We start from the raw sequence: 19740 nt of genomic DNA, 5'->3' as shown, positions 1-19740 counted from the left end.
GTAGATGCTCGTGTAGAGCTGGTAAGACTGAATTTTGGACACGAGCATAGAGGACTGGTAGGCCTTCCTCCCAAAAGAGTCCAGAGTTCTAGATTCTCATCCCGGGGGCGCCGAGGCAAAATCCCTAGAATTCTTGGCCCTCTTGAGAGCAGAATCCACAACCATAGAGTCGTGAGGTAACTGCGACTTCATGAACTCAGGCTCCTCATGGATTCGATAGTGGGACTCAGCTTTTTGGGGGATGGTGGGATTAGATAGTGGTTTCGTCCAGTTCTTCAGCAATGTCTGCTTAAGGACATTATGCAGAGGAACAGTGGACAACTCCTTAAGTGGTGAAGGATAGTCAAGGACCTCGAACATCTCGGCCCTTGGCTCATCCTCAGAAACCACCGGGAAGGGAATAGCCACAGACATTTCCCATACAAAGGAGGAGAAAGAAAGGCTCTCCCGGGGGGGGGGGGGGGGGGGGTGGAGTTTCCTTTCAGGCGAAGGAATGGGATCAGAAGGAAGACCACAAGACTCCTCAGAACAGAAATATCTGGGATCTTCCTCTTCTCCCCACGAGGCATCCTCCTCGGTGTTGGACAAGAGTTCATGAACTGCAGTCCGAAACCGGGCCAGTCTCGACTCGGAGGAACCACGTCCTCGATGATGACGTTGAGAAGTCGACTCCTGTGCCGGCGGCGATGAAGCTCCCTCCAGCGATGTCGACGGGGAGTCGACCTGGGTGGCAGCCAAAGCCGCAAGCGGCATCGGGGACCGCACCACAGGCACAGAGCTCGCTGCCGCTTCCATCAACGTTACCGAAGGTGCAAGCACCGCCGGTACCGGAACAGACTGGCGCAGCAGCCCCTCCAGGAGACCTGGAAGAATGGCTCTGAGGTGCTCGTCAAGAGTGTCTGCCAGGAAAGGCTGTGGGGCCGGTGTAGGAGCCAGAGGCAGAACCTATGCAGAGGAAGGAGGCAGTACCGGACTGTCCGAAGACCGACACCTCTTGGATGGAGGGTGGGTGGTCCTCCCGGCATCGACGCTTCTCGCTCGGGGGACAAGTCCCTCGACGCCCCTGAGCTCCCGGTACTGTGTGTAGAAGGAGATCGATGCCGATGCTTCTTAGCCTTCGTTCGATGCACGGCATCGGTACCGACGAGGACGTGGAATCCACACGCCTCCTCGGGGTCGGGTCCGAAAGTGGTCGTTCCCGATGGGCCTTTGCAGCAGGAGCCTTCAAGACAGGTGGAGACCCACTCGACGGCTCACTGCTCCCAGCGTGCGGTAGTCTCCAGACAGGTATTACCTGCTCTCCTGATGTCGATGCCATCTCCGGTGCTGATGCCGCCGACCTCAGTACCGCTGTCGACGTCGAAGTGCCGTGCAAGGCTCCAAACAGACGCTCCCGCTGAGCCTGTCTCAACGCCTGTGTCCACTTTTTAAGGCTAAGACACAACTTACACGCGTCTGGGCGATGGTCAGGCCGAAGGCACTGGATACACCATGAATGGGGATGGGTACCTGAGATTGCCCGGTTGCACCGATCGCACTTCTTGAAGCCGCTGGGAATCCTCAATGTCATGGATGGAAAAACAGCGGCGGCGAAGTCAAAATTTGCGATGGTGCCAAGAAAAAAGGGGCACAAAAAGAGAAACGCGAACGCGCAGCCCAAAAGGGCCGCGACGGTAGCAAAAGAAAACTTAAGAGGGCCCAACTAAGAAATAAGGGAACTACTAAAAATACTTTTTTTTTTGTACTAACGGTCTCCAAGAGGAGAACGAAGAGAAGAAAAAAGCGTAAACTCGTGACGAAAAAACGAAGGCTTTTCTCGGGCACAGAGAGAGACGGCTATTACTACACAACCTCTCTCTACCACGGAAAAAGAAAAACTGACGGAACTCTCGCACGACAGGTGGGAACCTGATGGCCGCACACCCATGCGCAATCGAAAGCTCTAGCAAACTTTTGTTGCTAGGTAGATTTCCAGTCTCAGGGCTGCCATGGACGTCACCCATCAGTGAGAACAACTCAGAGAAAAAGAATTACAAAGTCATAAGAAGAATATACAGTTTGTGGTAAAGCAAAATTAACGGGGTAATTGGATAAGTAAGTTGAACATAGGAGGAATTGTGTTCAGAAGGAAATGAGCGTTGGGAGGTAGGCGTAGAAAGATGGAATTTTGGAATTGAGCCTGCCATGAGCGGGAAAGCGCGGGGTACAAATGTAACAAAAAAAATAAATAAATAAATGGAAAGGAATGGATATGGGGTAGCAAAAAGGATAATGGGAAACAACATGGTCAATGTATAACTATTGTCAATAAGAATCATGTGGGCAAGTTTTGATTAAGGAATAACCTGAGTAAACCATGATGATTGTATCTAGCTTTACAATTTAGGATTACAACTCCAGAATATAGTGAGATAGCCACGCTCTCTTACAGTCTAACTTCAAATACAGATTTTCACGTAGAGCAGGGCTGGCTGAATCATTGAACCAGGTGAGACTCTGGCCCAGGGCGCTGGCAATTCAAGGGGCCCAAATACCCAGCCCCTTTACAGACTAGATGTCTACAGGTTAAGACTTTTCTTCCCCTCCCCCTCCCTCAGTCCCGTCTCTCTTAGCTTCTCCACTCCCCCACAGTATGTAAAGTTTATGTTTGTCGAGGGCAGTGGCAGCAGCATGACTGGTCCTCCCTCTGCCATGCTCCATCCATAGAAAATTGAATCTGAGGAGGCAGGAGATGCAGAAGGGGAGACCCAGGGGGTAGCCAAAGGCAGCCTGTCATGCTGCTGCTGCCGCCGCCGATCAATGTAAATGTTCAATTATGGATTTCCACAGTATTCTGACTTCTGAACAGAAGACCAGTCTTATATGAAATCTGGAAGCACATAGGATAGGGGCACTACCAAATATATCCTAAGTCTCACACATCATGGATGATGGCGCTAACTGCTTTAGTCTCTTATCTAATCATTTGATGTAAGCATAGTATAAGGAATACAGGCTGGAGTATAAGATACCTTCTTTGAGGGGGTTCCTGTGGGTGGCACATCAATGACGGCAGAATTGGTATAGTTCTGTAAATAAGATCCATCTCCAGGGCTTGGGGTTTCTAATGGCAAAATTCCAAAACTGTAGAGGCAGAAAAATCAAGACTTGAAATGAAGAATGCAATCCAGTTGATCTTCCTTTCCTCCTCGGAGCAGAGCCACCCCAATGTACATGCAATCAGATAATTTTGGCTCTCAGGACAGCACAACTATCTCTGGGGTATGTGGCTCACAACAATTCTTGTCTTCTGGACTGTTTGATAACTTGCAGAAAGAAACACTGATAAGATGGAATGATCCTTTGTTACCGCTGATATTTACCAAAAACAAAATATCCTTGTTAAATCTAGAAGTGGACAATATCAAGCTACAGAAAACATGATAAATAATGCAATATTTATACAGCAATTTAATGCCTTCCAGTTGAGGGCTTTATTTTCCTCTACAAGAAAAAAAATATAACATAGCAACTAAAAGGATAGCAAAACTCTGGGTTATCTGCGAGCAATGCATTGGTGCCTCTATCCAAAGAAATAGAACTTTGCAGCAATTAGTGATGTGTTTAAAGGATAACACCAATCCCAATGACCCAATCTTTCCCTACTCCTCTTTGGATCTGTTTTTAATTTGTAGTAAAACAGCAGAATACCATACACACACATTTTATTATATCTAACACATACACAAAATTCTAAACCAATAGATAATTCCAAACAGCAACCAGATTACTATCCTCATTGCCTATTTCTTTCACCATGTACAATATCCCCACCAACTCTATATTGACATAAATACAGTGCATAAGTAAAAAAGGAGTACACCTTTCAGGTCTCTGGAGTGTGCATAAAACAGGAGGCTCCAATACCTCCTCCTTCCTAACATTAAGTAGTATCTGACATACAAAATATGTATTCCTCACCTGGGTGTTAGTGGGCTAAGAGCAGCTGGTCCTCCTAGTAAGTTCCTTCCACCTTTTGGTTTATTCTGAACCTGTTTAGCCAGTATGGCTGTTCCTGACCCAAGAGGGAAAAAGTCAGGAGAAATCACAGCGGAATCTATGTAAAACACTGAGGAATCTGTATTCAAAGAGTACTTTGAATTGGAGGACTCCAGATTCAGTCTATTTAATTCCTGAAAATGAAAATTAAGGTGTTTTCATTTCTTTTTAAAAGGTTTACACTTAATTGTTATTATTCACACAATAAACCAAAGCATTTATGACATTTACATCCCACATTATCCCAAGAAAACTCGAGTTCAATGTGGTTTACATCAAAGAGTAACCATAACATTGAGAATACAAGATAATCATAGTACAAATACAATGGATATGAGAATCAGGACAGAAAATGAGACAATAATTGAGGAACATTAAACTCAAGCATACGGGTTAACCATCAAATTGATTATACTGGGAAATTAATCTTCCACTGAAAGGAATTTTTTTTAAAAGAGGAATGTTTTTAAAGTTTTACGAGACATCATATAATTATGTTGGCATCTCATTGGCTTTGGTAGGAGTTCCACAATTTTGTGCCCCGATATGTGAATCCCACAAGAACTTATTTGTAGGCAATTTTCTTGCAATTTTAGAAGTGGAATATTAAATAACCCCATGGACAGCGATGCATAGTGGGAGTTCAAGAGGTTGCATATAATCAGGGGCTATACCGTACAATATTTCAAAGATGAATATTCAAAGTTTGAAGGTGATCCTAGCTTTAATTGGGAACCAGTGCAACTTAAACAATAACTGTGAGGTACTGTCAAAGTGTGATACATAAAGTCGAGCTGCGGTGTTTTGAGTAATTTGAAGGTATTTGGGGGGGGGGGGGTATTTATTATTATTTTTTTAATTACTTGCTCCCTGCATCCTGTGTAGATTGCGTTGCAATAGTCAATTTGTGTTAAGACAAAGGCCTGTACTAACAGTCTGAAGATCCTGGCAGAGAAGAAGGGCCTTATTTTTTTTAGTTTCCATAGGGTTTTAAAGGATTTAATTACCACCATGGATGGCTTGAGGTTCGAAAGTTAGGTTATGATCTATAATCATATCTAGTATGTTTAGGGTCCTGTTTACTAATGTGCACTAGTGTTTTTAGCACGCACTAAAAATTAGCTTGCGCTAATGCTAGCGACACTCATATATTCCTATGGGTGTCTCTAGCATTTGTGCATGCACATATTTAGCTTGAAATAAAAGCGCTAGTGTGCCTATAGCACAGCTTAGTAAACAGGGCCCTTAGTATGGATTCCAGTAGATAGGCAGTATGGTCAACCGTAAAGCTATCATAAGGGGTGTGATCAAAGGGATCTGTAAGAACCAGGAATTTAGTTTCTTCTCTGTTTAATTTTAATTTAAATTTGGAGGCCCAAGATTCCATCAGGTCTAAACCTGATTTTGTCATGTTCAAAATTTCTTGAATGTTGTTTCTGAAAGGGATATAAATAGTGACATCATATGCATAGATAAAAGTATGGAACCTAATGGTGCCATCATGATACGAGACTTAGGAGAACCTTGTGGCATGCCACAATCTGGGGAACATGGGGGTAAGATAGAACCTGAAATTTTACCTGGTATGATCTTGTCATTAGAAATTTCTGGAGCCACATAAAGACTTCTCCACACATCCCAATCTAGTAAATTTAGAAGTATGCCATGGTCCACTATGTCAAAAGCACTAAACATATCAAATTGCAATACTAGGATCTTTTTTCCCAAGCTAATTTCTTTCCTAAAATTTGCTATTGGAGTAGTTAGAACCATTTCAGTGCAGTAATATGATCTAAAACCTGATTGAGAATTATGAAGGGAGAAGGAGGAGAGGTATTCCATGAGTTGGACTGCGACTATGCCTTCCACTACCCTAGTTAATAGGGGGATAGATGCTACTGGTCTGTAATTTGTGACATCACTTCTTGAAGCCAATGCATTCTTTGGTATGGGGGCTAGTATGATGGAACCCTTCTATTCAGGGAAAAAACCATGGCATAATATGAAAGGTATGGTAAAATTGTGTGTTATCTGATAATTTTCTTTACTTTGGTGCAGCAGATGAATCCAGAAACTAATGGGTTGTGTCCATCTACCAGCAGGTAGAGATAGAGATCATTAAACTGAACTCAGCCTTATAAGACGGTCAGTGCCTCCCTCGGTCAGTATGTCTCCTACCAAAGCAGAAGAAAGGACCATGTAACCCTGGCAACCTTCCTCACAGATATAACAAATCCAGTAAGCCAAAATGTGTGTACTACCTAGAACAGAGACCCAAGTCAAAAAAACAGCAGCGCCAGGGCGGGATCCTGGATTCATCTGCTGCTCTAAAGGAAAGAAAATTATCAGGTAAAACATCATTTTACCTTCCTTAGAGTAGCAGCAGATGAATCCAGAAACTGATGGGAATGTATGAAAGCAGTTCATAATGAGGGAGGGAAGTTGCTGCTCCCAAATCACGGTAGCCACCCCAAAACTGTCGATTGACTGGGCCACCAAATCCAAACGGTAATGCCTTGAGAAGGTATGCTGGGATGACAAAGTAGCCACCCTTCAGATCTCCTCCAGGGTAAAAGCTCAGACCTTCACCTAGGAATTTGCCAGAGCATGAGTGGAATGCGCCTGCAGTGACTCTGGAGAACTACGCCCTGCCAGAAGATATGCCAAGACAATCATTTCCCAAATCCACATTGCAATCGTGGCCTTCGATGCAGCACTGTCCCTATTGGGCCCCAACAGAAGCATAAAAAGATGATCCGACCACCAGAAATCATTAGCCTCCTGAAGGTAGCGAAGCAGAGTCCTGCGAACATCCAAACACCGAAGGACCCCAAAATCTGCTGGGTGGTCCTCCTCCCGAAAACAAAGCAAAAAGGTAGGCCGACATGAAACTTGGGAGACAACCTTATGGCATAATCTGTACCATAACCCTCGATTCCGTGAATCAAAGAAAAGGATCCTGACACGACAAGGCCTGGAGTACAGAGACCCTCTGAGCCGATGTCACAGCCCCAGAAATATCGCCTTCAGAGCAAGATCCTTCTCTGAGGTGTTGTGTAGTGGCTCAAATGGAGTCCACTGCAGGGCTAGTACCAGGGCGGGATCTTGGTATTCATCTGCTGCTCTAAAGGAAAGAAAATTATCAGGGAAGACAAAGCACCAGGTTAGGGTTCCACTCTCAGCAAGGCTTACGAAGTGGACATTTGAGACGATAAACTTCCCTCAGAAAATGGACCACATTTGGATGCGAAGCCAGAGGACCACGACATGTGCCCCCTATAACAGGTGCAAGCCGTAACCTGCACCCAGAGCGAGTTATAAGCCTGCCCTTTCCACAGACCTCCCTGAAAAAATGCCAACAACTGAGGAAAAGACACTGACAAGGGATCCCAAGCCCAGAAGGAACACCATGCCTCAAAGGTGCGCCACATGTGCACATACGCCATAGTCATAGACCGCATCCATGCCTGCAACAAAGTCATGATGACCGACACAGTAACCCTTCTTCCTCAGTCTAGACTTCTCAAGGGTCAAGCTGTAAGACCAAGTGGGAGGCATCCTTCATCCACAATGGCCCCTGGCAAAGAAGATTGACAGATTTGGGCAGACGAAGCAGGGCGCCTGCCAGAAGATGAACGAAGTCTGCATACCATGGACGAAAGGCAAATCCGGATGATGCCCAATCCTGAGGACCCTGCCCATCAATGGCCAAGGGGGAAGACAGAGAACCCTGTCCATCAGCCAAGCCTGAATCAGCGCATCAAAGCCTTCCAACTCAGATTCCCTCATGTGGCTGAAAACTAGTCCACCTTTGCACTGGCTCTGGTTGCCGACATTGGAGTGCCCCCAAAGTCGCACAGTCAGTCGGAAGGCCTCCAATGAGAGCTCCCACTCTGCCTGGTCCAGAACATGCCAGCTGAGGAAATCTGCCCTCACATTGAGATGGCCCGCAATGTACGCCATGGTAGAGGTTCGAAGCATGGCACTCTGCCCACTGCAAGAGTGGCAGAGCCTCCAACATCAAGGACATACTTTGTGTGCCCCTGCGTTGGTCGATGTAGGCCACTGTTGTCATGTCGTCCGACAGAACCAGAACTGATCTGCCCTCCCAGCAAGGACTGGACGAACCGCAGCACACAAGCTATTGCCCAGAGCGCCAGCTGGCTGATTGGTCACTGCACCTCTGCCGACGACCAAAGCCCTTGAGCATACTGGTGAAGACAATGTGCCCCTCCAGTCCAAAAAGGCTGGCATAAGTCACCACCACTACCCACTTGGGGGGGGGGGGGGGGGGGAAGACACACACCTAGTGCACCTCTGGATCAAGTGTATGGGACAGAGCCACCAGGCCATATTGTGCCTTGTCACTGGAAACCATCAGAGACAAGCCCAATAGTCCTGTGACACCGGAGACCAGAACGTCACAGAGCCTGCTGCAATGGCCTTCACCCAGGGAACCATATCCATTGTTGCCACCGTGGACCCTAGAACCTGGATATAATCCCAGGCCTACAAAGTCGACACAGTTGATGAACCTGTCCCTCAAGCCTGGCCAACCAGTGGTTCAGCAGGAACACCTTCCCAAGAGCTGTGTCAAAATGGACATCCAGATAATCCAAGGTCTGAAACGGGCTCAAATGACTTGTCGAAGCTGACCACCCATCCCAGAGACTGCAGGAGGGCGATTACCCTGGAGGTGGACACCCACCTCTCCTGTTTGGAGAGGTAGGGATACACCCTGATCCCTTCCTTCCACAGAAATGCCACCACCAACACCATGACATTTGAGAAGGTCTGGGGGGAGCTGTGACCAGGCCGAACGGAAGGGCCTGAAACTGAAAATGGCAGCCCATGATCGCAAATCAAAGAAACCGCCGGTGCTGCGGCCAGATGGGAACATGGAGGTAAGCCTCGAAGTTCAGGGCCATAAGAAACTCCCCAGGCATTCCAGTGCCACCAGCTCGGACCGTAGTGTCTCTATGCAGAAATGCTGGACCTTCAGGAACCAATTCATCTCTTTCAGACCTAGCACCGGCCAACATGAGCAGCCCTTCTTGGGTACCACAAAATAGATGGAATACAGATCACGGCCCCTCTAATGAGTGGGAACAGGCACTACCGCCCCCAGATCCAGCAAGGATTAGAGGGTGGATGACCACCACACACTTCGAGGAAGCGCAGCATGGGGATTCCAAGAAATAATCTCCGACAGGAGAGGCAAACACCAACTTGTAACTGTCTCTGATAATATCCAGGACCAACTGATCCGTGGTGATGTTGGCCCACTCCTTGTAAAAGCAAGCTAGACGGCACCCCACCCTGAGTACGGAGGAGGGGACCAACATTGGGAAGACCAGGCTGCCTGACCTGGATGGGGAGAGGCCCTGGCCACCTGCTTCTCATTCTGAAAGGAAGAGTGCTGCTGGAACTTGGGCCCATGGAAGGTGGCCGAAGATCTACCAGGATGGTACCGCCATGCATCCCGAGTCATGGTTTTGCTGCTCCAGACTGGGATGAAGTTTAGGCTTGTCCTCTGGGAGGTGATGTGACTTGGTGTCCCCCAAGTCCTTCACCAAGTTCTCTCCAAACAAGGGCAGTCTGGTGAGCTGCTGCTTCATCAGACGCCCAGTGGCACAGCCACAACAAACAATGGTGACTGCCAATACCATCTGCTTAGCCGAGGCACGAACCAAATCATAAAGAGAGTTCACCAAATATGCTACAGCAGATTGCATCTGCTGAAGAAAGGACCAGGTTGGGAGTTCCTCTGCATCCAGTGCCTCCACTTGCTAAACCCAGCTAAGGCACACCCGAGCCGCATAGGAACTACATATTAAGGCCTGGAGGGCCAGAGTAAAGACGTCAAAGGAATGTTCCAGCGAAGCCTCTGACTTCCTATCCTGCACATCCTTAAGGGCGAAGCAATCTTCAACGGGGAGAGAGGTTTTCTTGGCAACAGCCACCACCAAAGCATTCACCCTGGGCATGGCAAACTTCTCCAGGGAGTCTGCTGGAACGGGGTGCAGGCAAGACATCGCCTTGGCAACCTTGAGCCCCATATCCAGAGTAGTCCACTGAGCCGTAAAAAGCTCATGAATGAACAGGAAAGTCCAAAAAAGTTTGAAGCTATAAAGCTATCTTTGTGTCTCACCTGTCTCTCACCTGTGGCCTTCAGACTTAAAACAGGAAATCTCAAAAAAATGTTAAACAATTGGGACCTCAAACGCCTCCCGATAGGGAAAATACTAACAGTATTCAAAATCCACTATCCAAACTGGGAGTGAAGTACTATCACTGGTCCCTGCCTGGGAAAAAAATCATCCAAAAAAACTCTAAAAACATAGAAAAACAGATGATTTAAAAAAACCTTTTTACCAAAAAGAAGGACAGGTAAGTGATGACACAAAACGTGAACCCTACCAAAAATAACCCTAGATAAAAACCCTAAAAAAAAAATGGCACTGGTCCTAAGAGACCTAGAACACAAAAAATTCCCTTAGTACAAATAGAGCAAAAACTCAAAGCTTGTAGAGATAGTGATACTTATAGTTGCAGTTCAAGTTGAAAGCAGCCAACCCGCTAGTGCTTCTCTTGGGGAAACTGCCACTCAATTTTCCAATTGCTCCATAACGTCTCCGCTATCTAGTCCCGTCCAGGGTATTAAACTATCCAATATAAAGCACACGTCTCCCTCAAGAGCGCCTTGTTTCGCCCATTTGTTGGCTGCCTCAGGAAAGAAACTGCTTCTGAAATTCGTCATGCAATCACAATAATTTATTTATTTTATTTTTGTTACATTTGTACCCCGCGCTTTCCCACTCATGGCAGGCTCAATGCGGCTTACATGGGGCAATGGAGGGTTAAGTGACTTGCCCAGAGTCACAAGGAGCTGCTTGTGCCTGAAGTGGGAATTGAACTCAGTTCCTCAGGACCAAAGTCCACCACCCTAACCACTAGGCCACTCCTCCACTCTCTGACATCATTTAAAACGTAGTCTTCCTTTCTCCCAGTTCCTTCGGCATCTGAGGATCTGTGATATAGTTGAACAATATCAAGAATCGGCTATCAAGTTAAAGAACAAATTTAGAGAAAGAGGTTATCCAGATAAACTGATTAAAACAATCTTACAAACGAGCATTATATAACCATTGAGAGTGTTTGTTACAACAGCAGGATCAGAATAAAAACAAAGTAATATCTGGTGTGATTCCTTGTGTTTTGAAATATTCCAGCAGTTCTCCACAAATCATGCTTACTCACGAAACCTTCAGGAACTATCACCTTAGGTTATCCTACGTTCGGAATAATAACCTTCAAGACCAATTAAGTTATTCGGATGTGTGGTCAAATTGTCAGCAGAGGGATGGACAGCACGTTAAATGTGGTCACTGCTCCATTTGCCAGGTGTCCATTGAAGGCTCTGGCTTTATTTCTTCCAAAGGTAAAGAATTTATTTTGAGATGCAAGACTACTCCCGATTCCAAAAATGTGGTTTATTTATTTAGTTGCCCTTGTGATTTATTATATACTAGTAAAAAAGGCCCGTTTCCGAAACCAATGAAACGGGTGCTAGCATGTGGCTTTTTTTTGTGTGTGTGTATGTGTCACAGAGTTTTCGTGTGTGTGTGTGTGTGTGTGTGTGTGTGAGTGTGGGGTGTGTGTCTTTTTTTTTAATTTTTTTGGGTGGGGGGTTGGGAGATGTGCTGTGCTGGCAAAGTGGGATGGATTGGTGTGTGGCTTTGAGGGTGTGCTTCTGTTGTATTGTGTGTGTGTGGTTTTGTCTGTCAAGGAGGTTTGTGGAGGGGGGTCTTTCTGTTGGTGAAATGTAAATGTGGTTGTAGGGGGGTCAGCCTTTGCTGAGTGGTAGATTGTTTTTTCCGGGGTTTTTTTTTTTTTGTGTTGTGCTGAGGCAGCAGTGTTGTTTTAGATGGGCGGAAGGCAGAGGAGCACGTTCTTGGTCTGTCGGTATTTTTTGGCCGTTTCAGGGCTGCTTTAGGGGAACGCTGGAAGTGAAATGTGCTGTGGGAAGCAGCGCTGTCTTTTTCCGTTGGGCTGGGGTTCTGGGCATCCTGGAGGTGTGAGACAGCTTGCCTGAGGACGCGGATGGTTGTTTTAAGTGGCGGAAGGGAGAGGAGCATGGTCTCGGGCCGTCGGGGGGTGATTCGGTATGTTCTGTCCATTTCAGGCCTGCTGCAGGTGAATGCTGGAACATTTATACGCTGCGGGAAGCAGCGCCGCCTTTTTCCGGGTGCTTGGGGAATCCCCAAGGTGAGAGATGGCTTGCCTGAGGCTGGGGATGGTTGGGCACGTCCTTTGCCGCTTCAGCAAAAGGGGAAGAGGAAGGGGGTAGGGAGTTACCTACAGCCGCGTGAGATACCGGGTATTCTTTGTTTGTTTTGTATTATTAGTTTGCATTTCTGTTGTAGAAAGAGTGGCTGCCTTTTGAATGATGGAGGTGATGTGTTGGTGTGCGGTTGTTTCGTTAGTTTTGCAGCCAGTCTCCAGCGATTCCTAGGCAGGGAAGGAGTAGGGAAATTTGCTGCTGGCTGGGTCGTGGGTAATCCTTCCAGCTGGGCCACAGCTTGTCCTGTTCGCCCACGTCCCAGATGGTGAGGGGCACACTGTTCTCCGGCTCCACCGACTCCACGTCTAGCGAACCCAAATATAGTCTGTGCTATTGGCCCTCCGGCACTCTTCAGTGCCGGCATTAGGCATTTAAAAATGTCTTCCCCCCCTCCCCCCTTCCGGTCTATTTTTGCACATACCCACAACAGGAATATTCTTCTCTTGTTCAAGCGGTGGTTCTGTGCTCTCTGTGCTGCACAGATAATGAGCCATTCTGCTGGTGAATGCTCCTCCCTTATTGCCACGTAGTTTCCTCTGATAGGTCCGTCTTACGTTGCCTAGCGTTGCCTGGGAACGGTTTTGTGATGGTCCTTTGTGTTTCAGAACATTGAGTGTGTTTTTTCTGATTGGTCCGTCATGCGAGGGCGGGGCTGAGAGACATGGTCAGTGTTGTGGCTTCACCACCATGAATCCATGAACCCTTCAGGGAGTGACTGAGTGACTTCAGAACGTTGTCTTCAGAACGTTGAGGGTGAGTTTTATTATAGTAGATTGGGCACACTATACGTCAATTTAAAACCAGAGTGATTGAACATCGGCACTGCATAACCCACTCTAAGTGGGAAGCTCCAATGGTACGCCATTGTGTTCAAGCTCAACTTCAGTTTGACCAACTCCAATGCATGGTGATTGACCAAGAGAGGGGGAGGGGGAGATATTAAAAACATTCTCTGGCGCAAGGAGCAGCATTGGATTTTCATGCTCAAAACAACATAAGTAATGCCACACTAGGAAAAGACCAAGGGTCCATCGAGCCCAGCATCCTGTCCGCGACAGTGGCCAATCCAGGCCAAGGGCACCTGGCAAGCTTCCCAAACGTACAAACACTACATATGTTATTCCTGGAACCGTAAGGTTTAAACAGAAATATCTAATGGAATGCTTATTTTTGATAGACAGCTGGGTTGTGCGTGGTGGAGTCTGGAGTGCCTTGTGATTGGCAGCACCAGCTTCCTGTGTAATTGGCCAGCTGGTATTGTTGGGGATTTAAATTTCTCGGCGTGAGTGGGGGAAGGAGCCACCCCCCCCACCCCCCCGACCTCAGACGCAGCTGCCACCCATTGCTTCCACGCGGGGTCCACAGCAGCTGGCACCCCCCAAAAGATCCAGGCTCCCCAGATTTTAAATTTGGAATTATCAAATTATTTACCGAAAGCTCTCTGTATACTCTAAATTCTAATATGACATCTACTTTTATCTACATGATGTTAAGTTTTTAAATCATTTGCATTATAGATTTTTTGATGTTTTTTCCTGTTGTCATTTTGTTTTTAATATGATATATTATTGATATTTTATCAATATCATTTTTATCTTGATATATATCTTTTATGTTTTAAAATTGACACGATGCTTCCATCATTTTTATTGTGTATCATTGTATTAATCTTTACATGTGTTTATATGTTTTTGTTGTCAGACCCCTGAGGCAGGCGCCTTTGTTGGCGCCAAAACACGGCCCGTGTCGGGTCATTGATTAATAAAGTACTCCTGTTGTCCTAGTTCTGAAGGCCCAGTGTTGCTTTTTTCTTTTGGTTTTTTATAAAGAATAAATCATCTTGCTTCATCAATTGGATTTTGCGAGGCTTGTTTTGGTATAGGTTCTCAGGTTATCTGGGAGCTATTTGTAACAAAGGGAAGCCATCCACCACCTGCTGGAGATAGAGCTATACCAGCTGAGGGATTTGCTGACCATCCTATAAGGCTGAGTTCAGTTCAGTGATCTCCATCTCCACTTGCTGGACACAACCCATCAATTTCTGGATTCAACTGCTGCTACTCTAAGGAAATTTGCCTTAAGGAGATTCAATAAATAAGCTAGGAGCATCTTTTAATAGGTGACTTGGGCAAGCATCTAAAGTGCACTGTGAGGAAGAATATTTTACTAAAAAAGGATTTGACAGTGTCAAGTGTAGACAGCTGGAAAGATGACCATATTCTCTCAGCTTTGTTTCTCTGCATGGATTTAGTTCTTCAAAATGTTCTACAGGATTGCTTTTGAGCTTTAATACATCCCTTCAAATCTTTCTGATCCTCTTTGGGAAAATATGACTAAAATCACTAGACTTAGTTATATTTTCCTCCAAGATGATCACATTCATCTAAAGGGCAATAAATGTGTTTTGGACATCAGCAGATTTGACATCTGATAGCTCAATCTTGACCTGCAGCATTCCCTGTTATTCCTGTACCAAGACCCACATACATTGTTCTGATATCAGTTCCAATGATCTTTTAGTTTACTGTGGCTATTTTCCAATTTTTATTATTTTTTTTTTTTTACATTTTAGATTCACCCTGAAACAGCAGTATCAAAAGGAAAGGAAAACAAGACAGATATAAGGGAAAGGGAGTAAGAAAATAGAGGCACAGTGGCTCCTTAATTAGACAAATTTATGGCAAGAACTCAGATGAATATAACTCTAAAAATTAGGCTAATAAACATTTAGTCAGCAATTCTCTTTTTGGGTTTTACATAAAGAGGCTGTTAATGGCAAATTAGTGATTACACAGTATTCATTTTAAAGGCACTCACAATTGTGTCCTGTGGTGTTTCCATTAACACTGACTCAGGCTGTCTGTGGGGTATGGTATGATGAGTCACCAAAGTTGTGCAAGTATTAGGCAGACAGCTGCTGAAATTCTGTAGTGATGTTAATTTAAAGGTTTGATCGGGGTCTGGTTTTTCACCTGGGAAGGGAAAAAAGGGAATGCATGTATCAAGAGTTATTTGCAGTAAAGCTCAAGGTGGCAATGGCTGTATCCAAACTAATATAAAAATCCCATATTGTTTGTGAATTTTTTTCAGTTGATATCAAATTTCCAACACAGTAAGCCCAAGAAACTTCTCACAATGGTTTGTTCAGTTCATGTAACAAGCCCTGAACTGCGATGCTGAAGAACTTAATTGGTCCGATATTCAGCTGGCGGCAGGCAGAGTGTTGGCTGTCAGATATTCAATGTCAGGTCGTTTCCAACGACTGGCATTGAAAATCCGGGTTTATTTAGGCTGCTAAAAGGTTAACTGGCTTTGCCATTAATCAGCATTAGCAGTCAAGTAGCCTATTTTGACCACTTAACATTGCTGTTTCCTGGCCGGCTAAATAGTTTTGAATATCGGGGGGGGGGGGGGGGGGGGGGGGGGGTTGGAGGATGTCTTTAGGGCTGCACTTTAATTGCAGTTAACTCTGCAATCAATGCATTAAATTACTAATTGCAATTAAAAAAAAAATGCTAATCACACTGCAGTGTCTCCTGTCTCCTCCAAACATCTCTTCTGCTCTCTTCCACTCCCAACTCTTATCCTCAGTGCAATCCGACATTTCCTCTCCTACAATCTGTGATTCAACATCGCCCCCCCCCCCCCCCCAAACCAGTCTACCTTAAAGGTGGTCTTCTGTTTATCCTCACCAGTGGCAGTGTTGTACATATGCTGTCTGCTGCCTGGTCTGAAGCTTTCCCTCTGACCTGTCCCACCCATGCAGGAACAAGAGGTGATGTCTGAGGTAATGGGATGGCCCTGAGGAAAAGCTTTAGAGTAGGCCACAGGCAGCACATGTGCAACCGTGCCACTCTCAGGACCAGCATAAGATCACCCTTAAAGGTAGACCAGCAGGGGGAGATAATGAACCCTGGGTGGAGGGAGACCTGGGGGAAGAGAAGGGACAGAGCTGTTAGATCTGGGAGTGAGAAGGGAGATTATTAGTCCTTTAGGGTTGGGAAGGGAAGGGGGATGGGATTTGATATACTACCTTCCTGTGGTTACAATCAAAGAAGTTTACATATTATATACAGGTACTTATTTTGTACCTGGGGTATGTGAGGGTTAAGTGACTCGCCCAGAGTCACAAGGAGCTGCAATAGGAAGGGGTAAAGAAATAATTGTGCAATTAATCGCGATTAAAATGTGGACTAAAATGTGGACCTACTTTTTACACAAAGGGAAGTCCTCAGTGAGTACTTTGACAGGAGGAAAGATTTTTTTTTAGCATACCCATCATTATGACTTGAGGAGTTAACTGCACACAAATCTAAACTAGCGCCTGTTAACATTGTAACATAAAACATTGTAACATAAGCCATTTCATTTCTGAGTGTCACAGTTTAAAGGTAATAACAGCCAGATGAGACCCTCTAAGCTAAAAAGTGATATGATTTAAATATATCATCCTTCAACAATGATTTTATACAAATACTTATAGTAGCCAATGTTAAAAAATTTGGTACTGTAGAAAACTTTTGTAAATTGCGTAGTTGAAATCTCCAATTGTGAAAAATTAAAACCTAAAAACACTGAATCATTTACATGAAGTGATGGTGCTGGCCTTCAAAAATGTAAAAATTACCAATCTGAATCAGATTTATGGTTTTAGAGACCTCTATCATATCTTCCCCTCAAGGTTGAATAGTCCTAACCTCTAGCCTTTCCTCATATGGAGTCAATCTATCCCGTTACCATTCTGGTCGCCCTTGTCTGTACTTTTAATTCAAAATGCTTTTTGAAATGCTGCAAATAGAACTGTACCCAATACCCAAGAAGTAATTGTACCAAGGAGTGATACGGAGGCATTATGATCTTCTCAATTCCTTTCCTAATAATTCTTAACATTCTGTTTGCTTTTTGGGCCACTACCAACACAAGCAGAGGATTTCAATGTATTATCCACGATGATGCCTAGATCCTTTTCCCAAGTAGTGACTTCAGTACTAAGGTTACATAAAACCTGAATTTAAAAAGATTTTTCAATTTGAGGTGTTCAGGGTGTCCCAGTTTGCACCCCGGGGCCTCAAATGCTTCTTGAAAAAAAAACAAAACAAAACAAAAAAAAAACTCTTGGTTGGAAAGAAATTGATTCTTCAACAGTGGATAACCACGGATCCGCCTACATTGCAACACTGGCGATCCAATATGATTCACCTCTGTGCATTGGAGCGCAGGGGAGTGGATGACCGGCCATGAGGTGACCATGAGGTGGCCATGAGGTGACCGGCTTTGTGAAGTCTGGTCTCCCTTCTGGGAGTAGAAGGGAGTAGCGCGTAGAATTTTGAATTCTTAAGTGTGACAAGGGGGGAGGGGATTTGGGGGTGGGTGGGTGGAGGTGAGGAGCTCAATTTGTGTCTAACCTAGGGTGATATCAATTAAAGTAAACGCTTTGTCCAGGCCATGGAGATGGGACTTCTAACTACGGTGGTGAAAGTGTGGAGCGAGACGTGGTTCCTGGGCACGGACAGTTTAAAGGGGAGTCCTAGGTCTCAGCAGACGGAGTTGGTTGAACCAAGTTTTAAATTGCACTGTATAAGGGGTTGGGGAGGGGTACGGGAGGGGGAAAAGCAAAAATGCATTTGTGGTGAGTTGTATTATAGCAGCATGACATTACCTTAGTGGTGTATGGAGTGTTACCACAGTGACAATATTGTGTCTGTTTATTTTCTGCACCTATAAAAATATTTAAACATAAAAAGATTTTTCAGGGGTGGCGGTATTGATTCATTCATCGGTGCCTGACCGAGTAGTGAGTGCAAAGAGGGACCCGGGTGGGTGATTTTTGTTTTTGCACATTCAAATTAATCAAGTAGACCTTACGTTAGCATCTATAAACACTCCAAACACCGGCCAAGTGGCGTTTATACTAAGGTGAAAAATTCCTTGGCTGCCTTTGCCCAAGGCTCACTGATTATGGGGGGTGACTTTAACTCTATGATAAACCCAACTCTAGATCGATCCGGAATTGGAAATATAGGGGGCAACAAAGAGTCAATGGCCTTAGGGTCACTGGCATATTCGCTGGGTACGTTGGACCTGTGGAGACTGACACATGCGAGGGATAGAGACTATACGTACTGCTCTCCAGTACACGACACCTACTCGCGAATTGACTACATATTCCTTGATACAGCACTGGTAGAGAGGGGACTGGAAGCGGGGGTGGGGAGCATGACAATATTGGATCATGTACCGATTTGGATATCATTGCCCTTTATAAGTGTGGAAACAAAATATGTAAGCCGCATTGAGCCTGCCATGAGTGGGAAAGCACGGGGTACAAATGTAACAAAACAAAACAAAAAAAGAGAGGAGATGGATGCTAAATGTTGGAGTGCTGGTAGAGAGAGGTGGTGGAGGGTTATAAGAGAGTTTTAAAGGAATATCTGGAGTTTAACATAGAACCCGGGCCTCCGCTCAATATGGTCTAGGATGCCATGAAGGCGGTTTCCAGGGGGTATTTTTTGCAGATAGCAAGTAAGCACACGCGCATACGTAGGACACAGATAGCAAAATGTATGGAGAAAATCCACCTTTTGGAGGAGAAGCACAAGGTTAGTGGCTCTCCTCAGATGTCTTGCAGGAAGTTCATGGGCAGAGAGTGCAACTTGATTCCATCTATACAGAACAGCTTAGCATGTTACAAGCGAGAAATAGGGTTAGCTCCTATGAATTTGCTAACAAGGCGGGACGTTTTCTGGCTATGTGGTTACGCAAGCGAAAAATAGATCGTACGGTCACACAGGTAAGGGATGTTGGGGTGGAATGTTACGTACCTCTGAGCTCATACGTAGGCGTTTAGGGATTACTATCAAGCTCTATACGCACAATAGATTAATCCCCACCTCGGAAGCCATAGGACCTGGCAGAGAGTGACCTCTCTTCTCTGACTTTCCAACAGCAGGCCATGTTAGAAAAACCGGTTACACCACTAATAGAGATACAAGAGTCCATTAGTAATCTACCCTCTCATAAGTCCCCAGGGATGGATGGATTCCCTAACGAGTTTTATAAGAAATTCACACCTGAGCTGGCCCCGCTTTTGGCGGACATTGTTTTAACCAAGTGGGCACTGGGGAGTCTCTGCCATTGTCTATGAGAGAGGCATGGATAGCGGTGTTGCCCAAACCAGACAAAGATCACACAGAATGCAGCTCATATAGGCCTATTTCAGTCTTGAATGCTAACGTTAAAATATTTGCAAAAGTATTGGCGAACTGCTTAACGCCGCTGCTTCCGGTGGTTATACACCCCGATCAAGTGGGTTTTGTGTCGTACCGAAAGGCCATGGACAATATAAGGCGGGCAGTAAA

The 19740-nt window shown here is 45.4% G+C and overlaps 1 protein-coding gene across 1 annotated transcript in view; it reads right to left on the bottom strand.

The window, feature by feature from the left end:
• CDC27 (cell division cycle 27) overlaps positions 1-19740 on the bottom strand; it is a 456933-nt gene that overhangs the window by 280852 nt on the left and 156341 nt on the right. Inside the window, exons 6-8 of the mRNA XM_030220526.1 lie at positions 15200-15354; positions 3961-4172; positions 3012-3123 (exon numbers count right to left, since the gene is read on the bottom strand). Coding sequence (XP_030076386.1) covers positions 3012-3123; positions 3961-4172; positions 15200-15354 — 479 coding nt within the window. The remainder of the gene's footprint in view (positions 1-3011; positions 3124-3960; positions 4173-15199; positions 15355-19740) is intronic.

The sequence above is a fragment of the Microcaecilia unicolor genome, chromosome 12 (genome assembly GCF_901765095.1).
Source record: "Microcaecilia unicolor chromosome 12, aMicUni1.1, whole genome shotgun sequence".
Classification (NCBI taxonomy): domain Eukaryota; kingdom Metazoa; phylum Chordata; class Amphibia; order Gymnophiona; family Siphonopidae; genus Microcaecilia; species Microcaecilia unicolor.
This window is presented reverse-complemented; position numbering and strand designations above follow the sequence as displayed.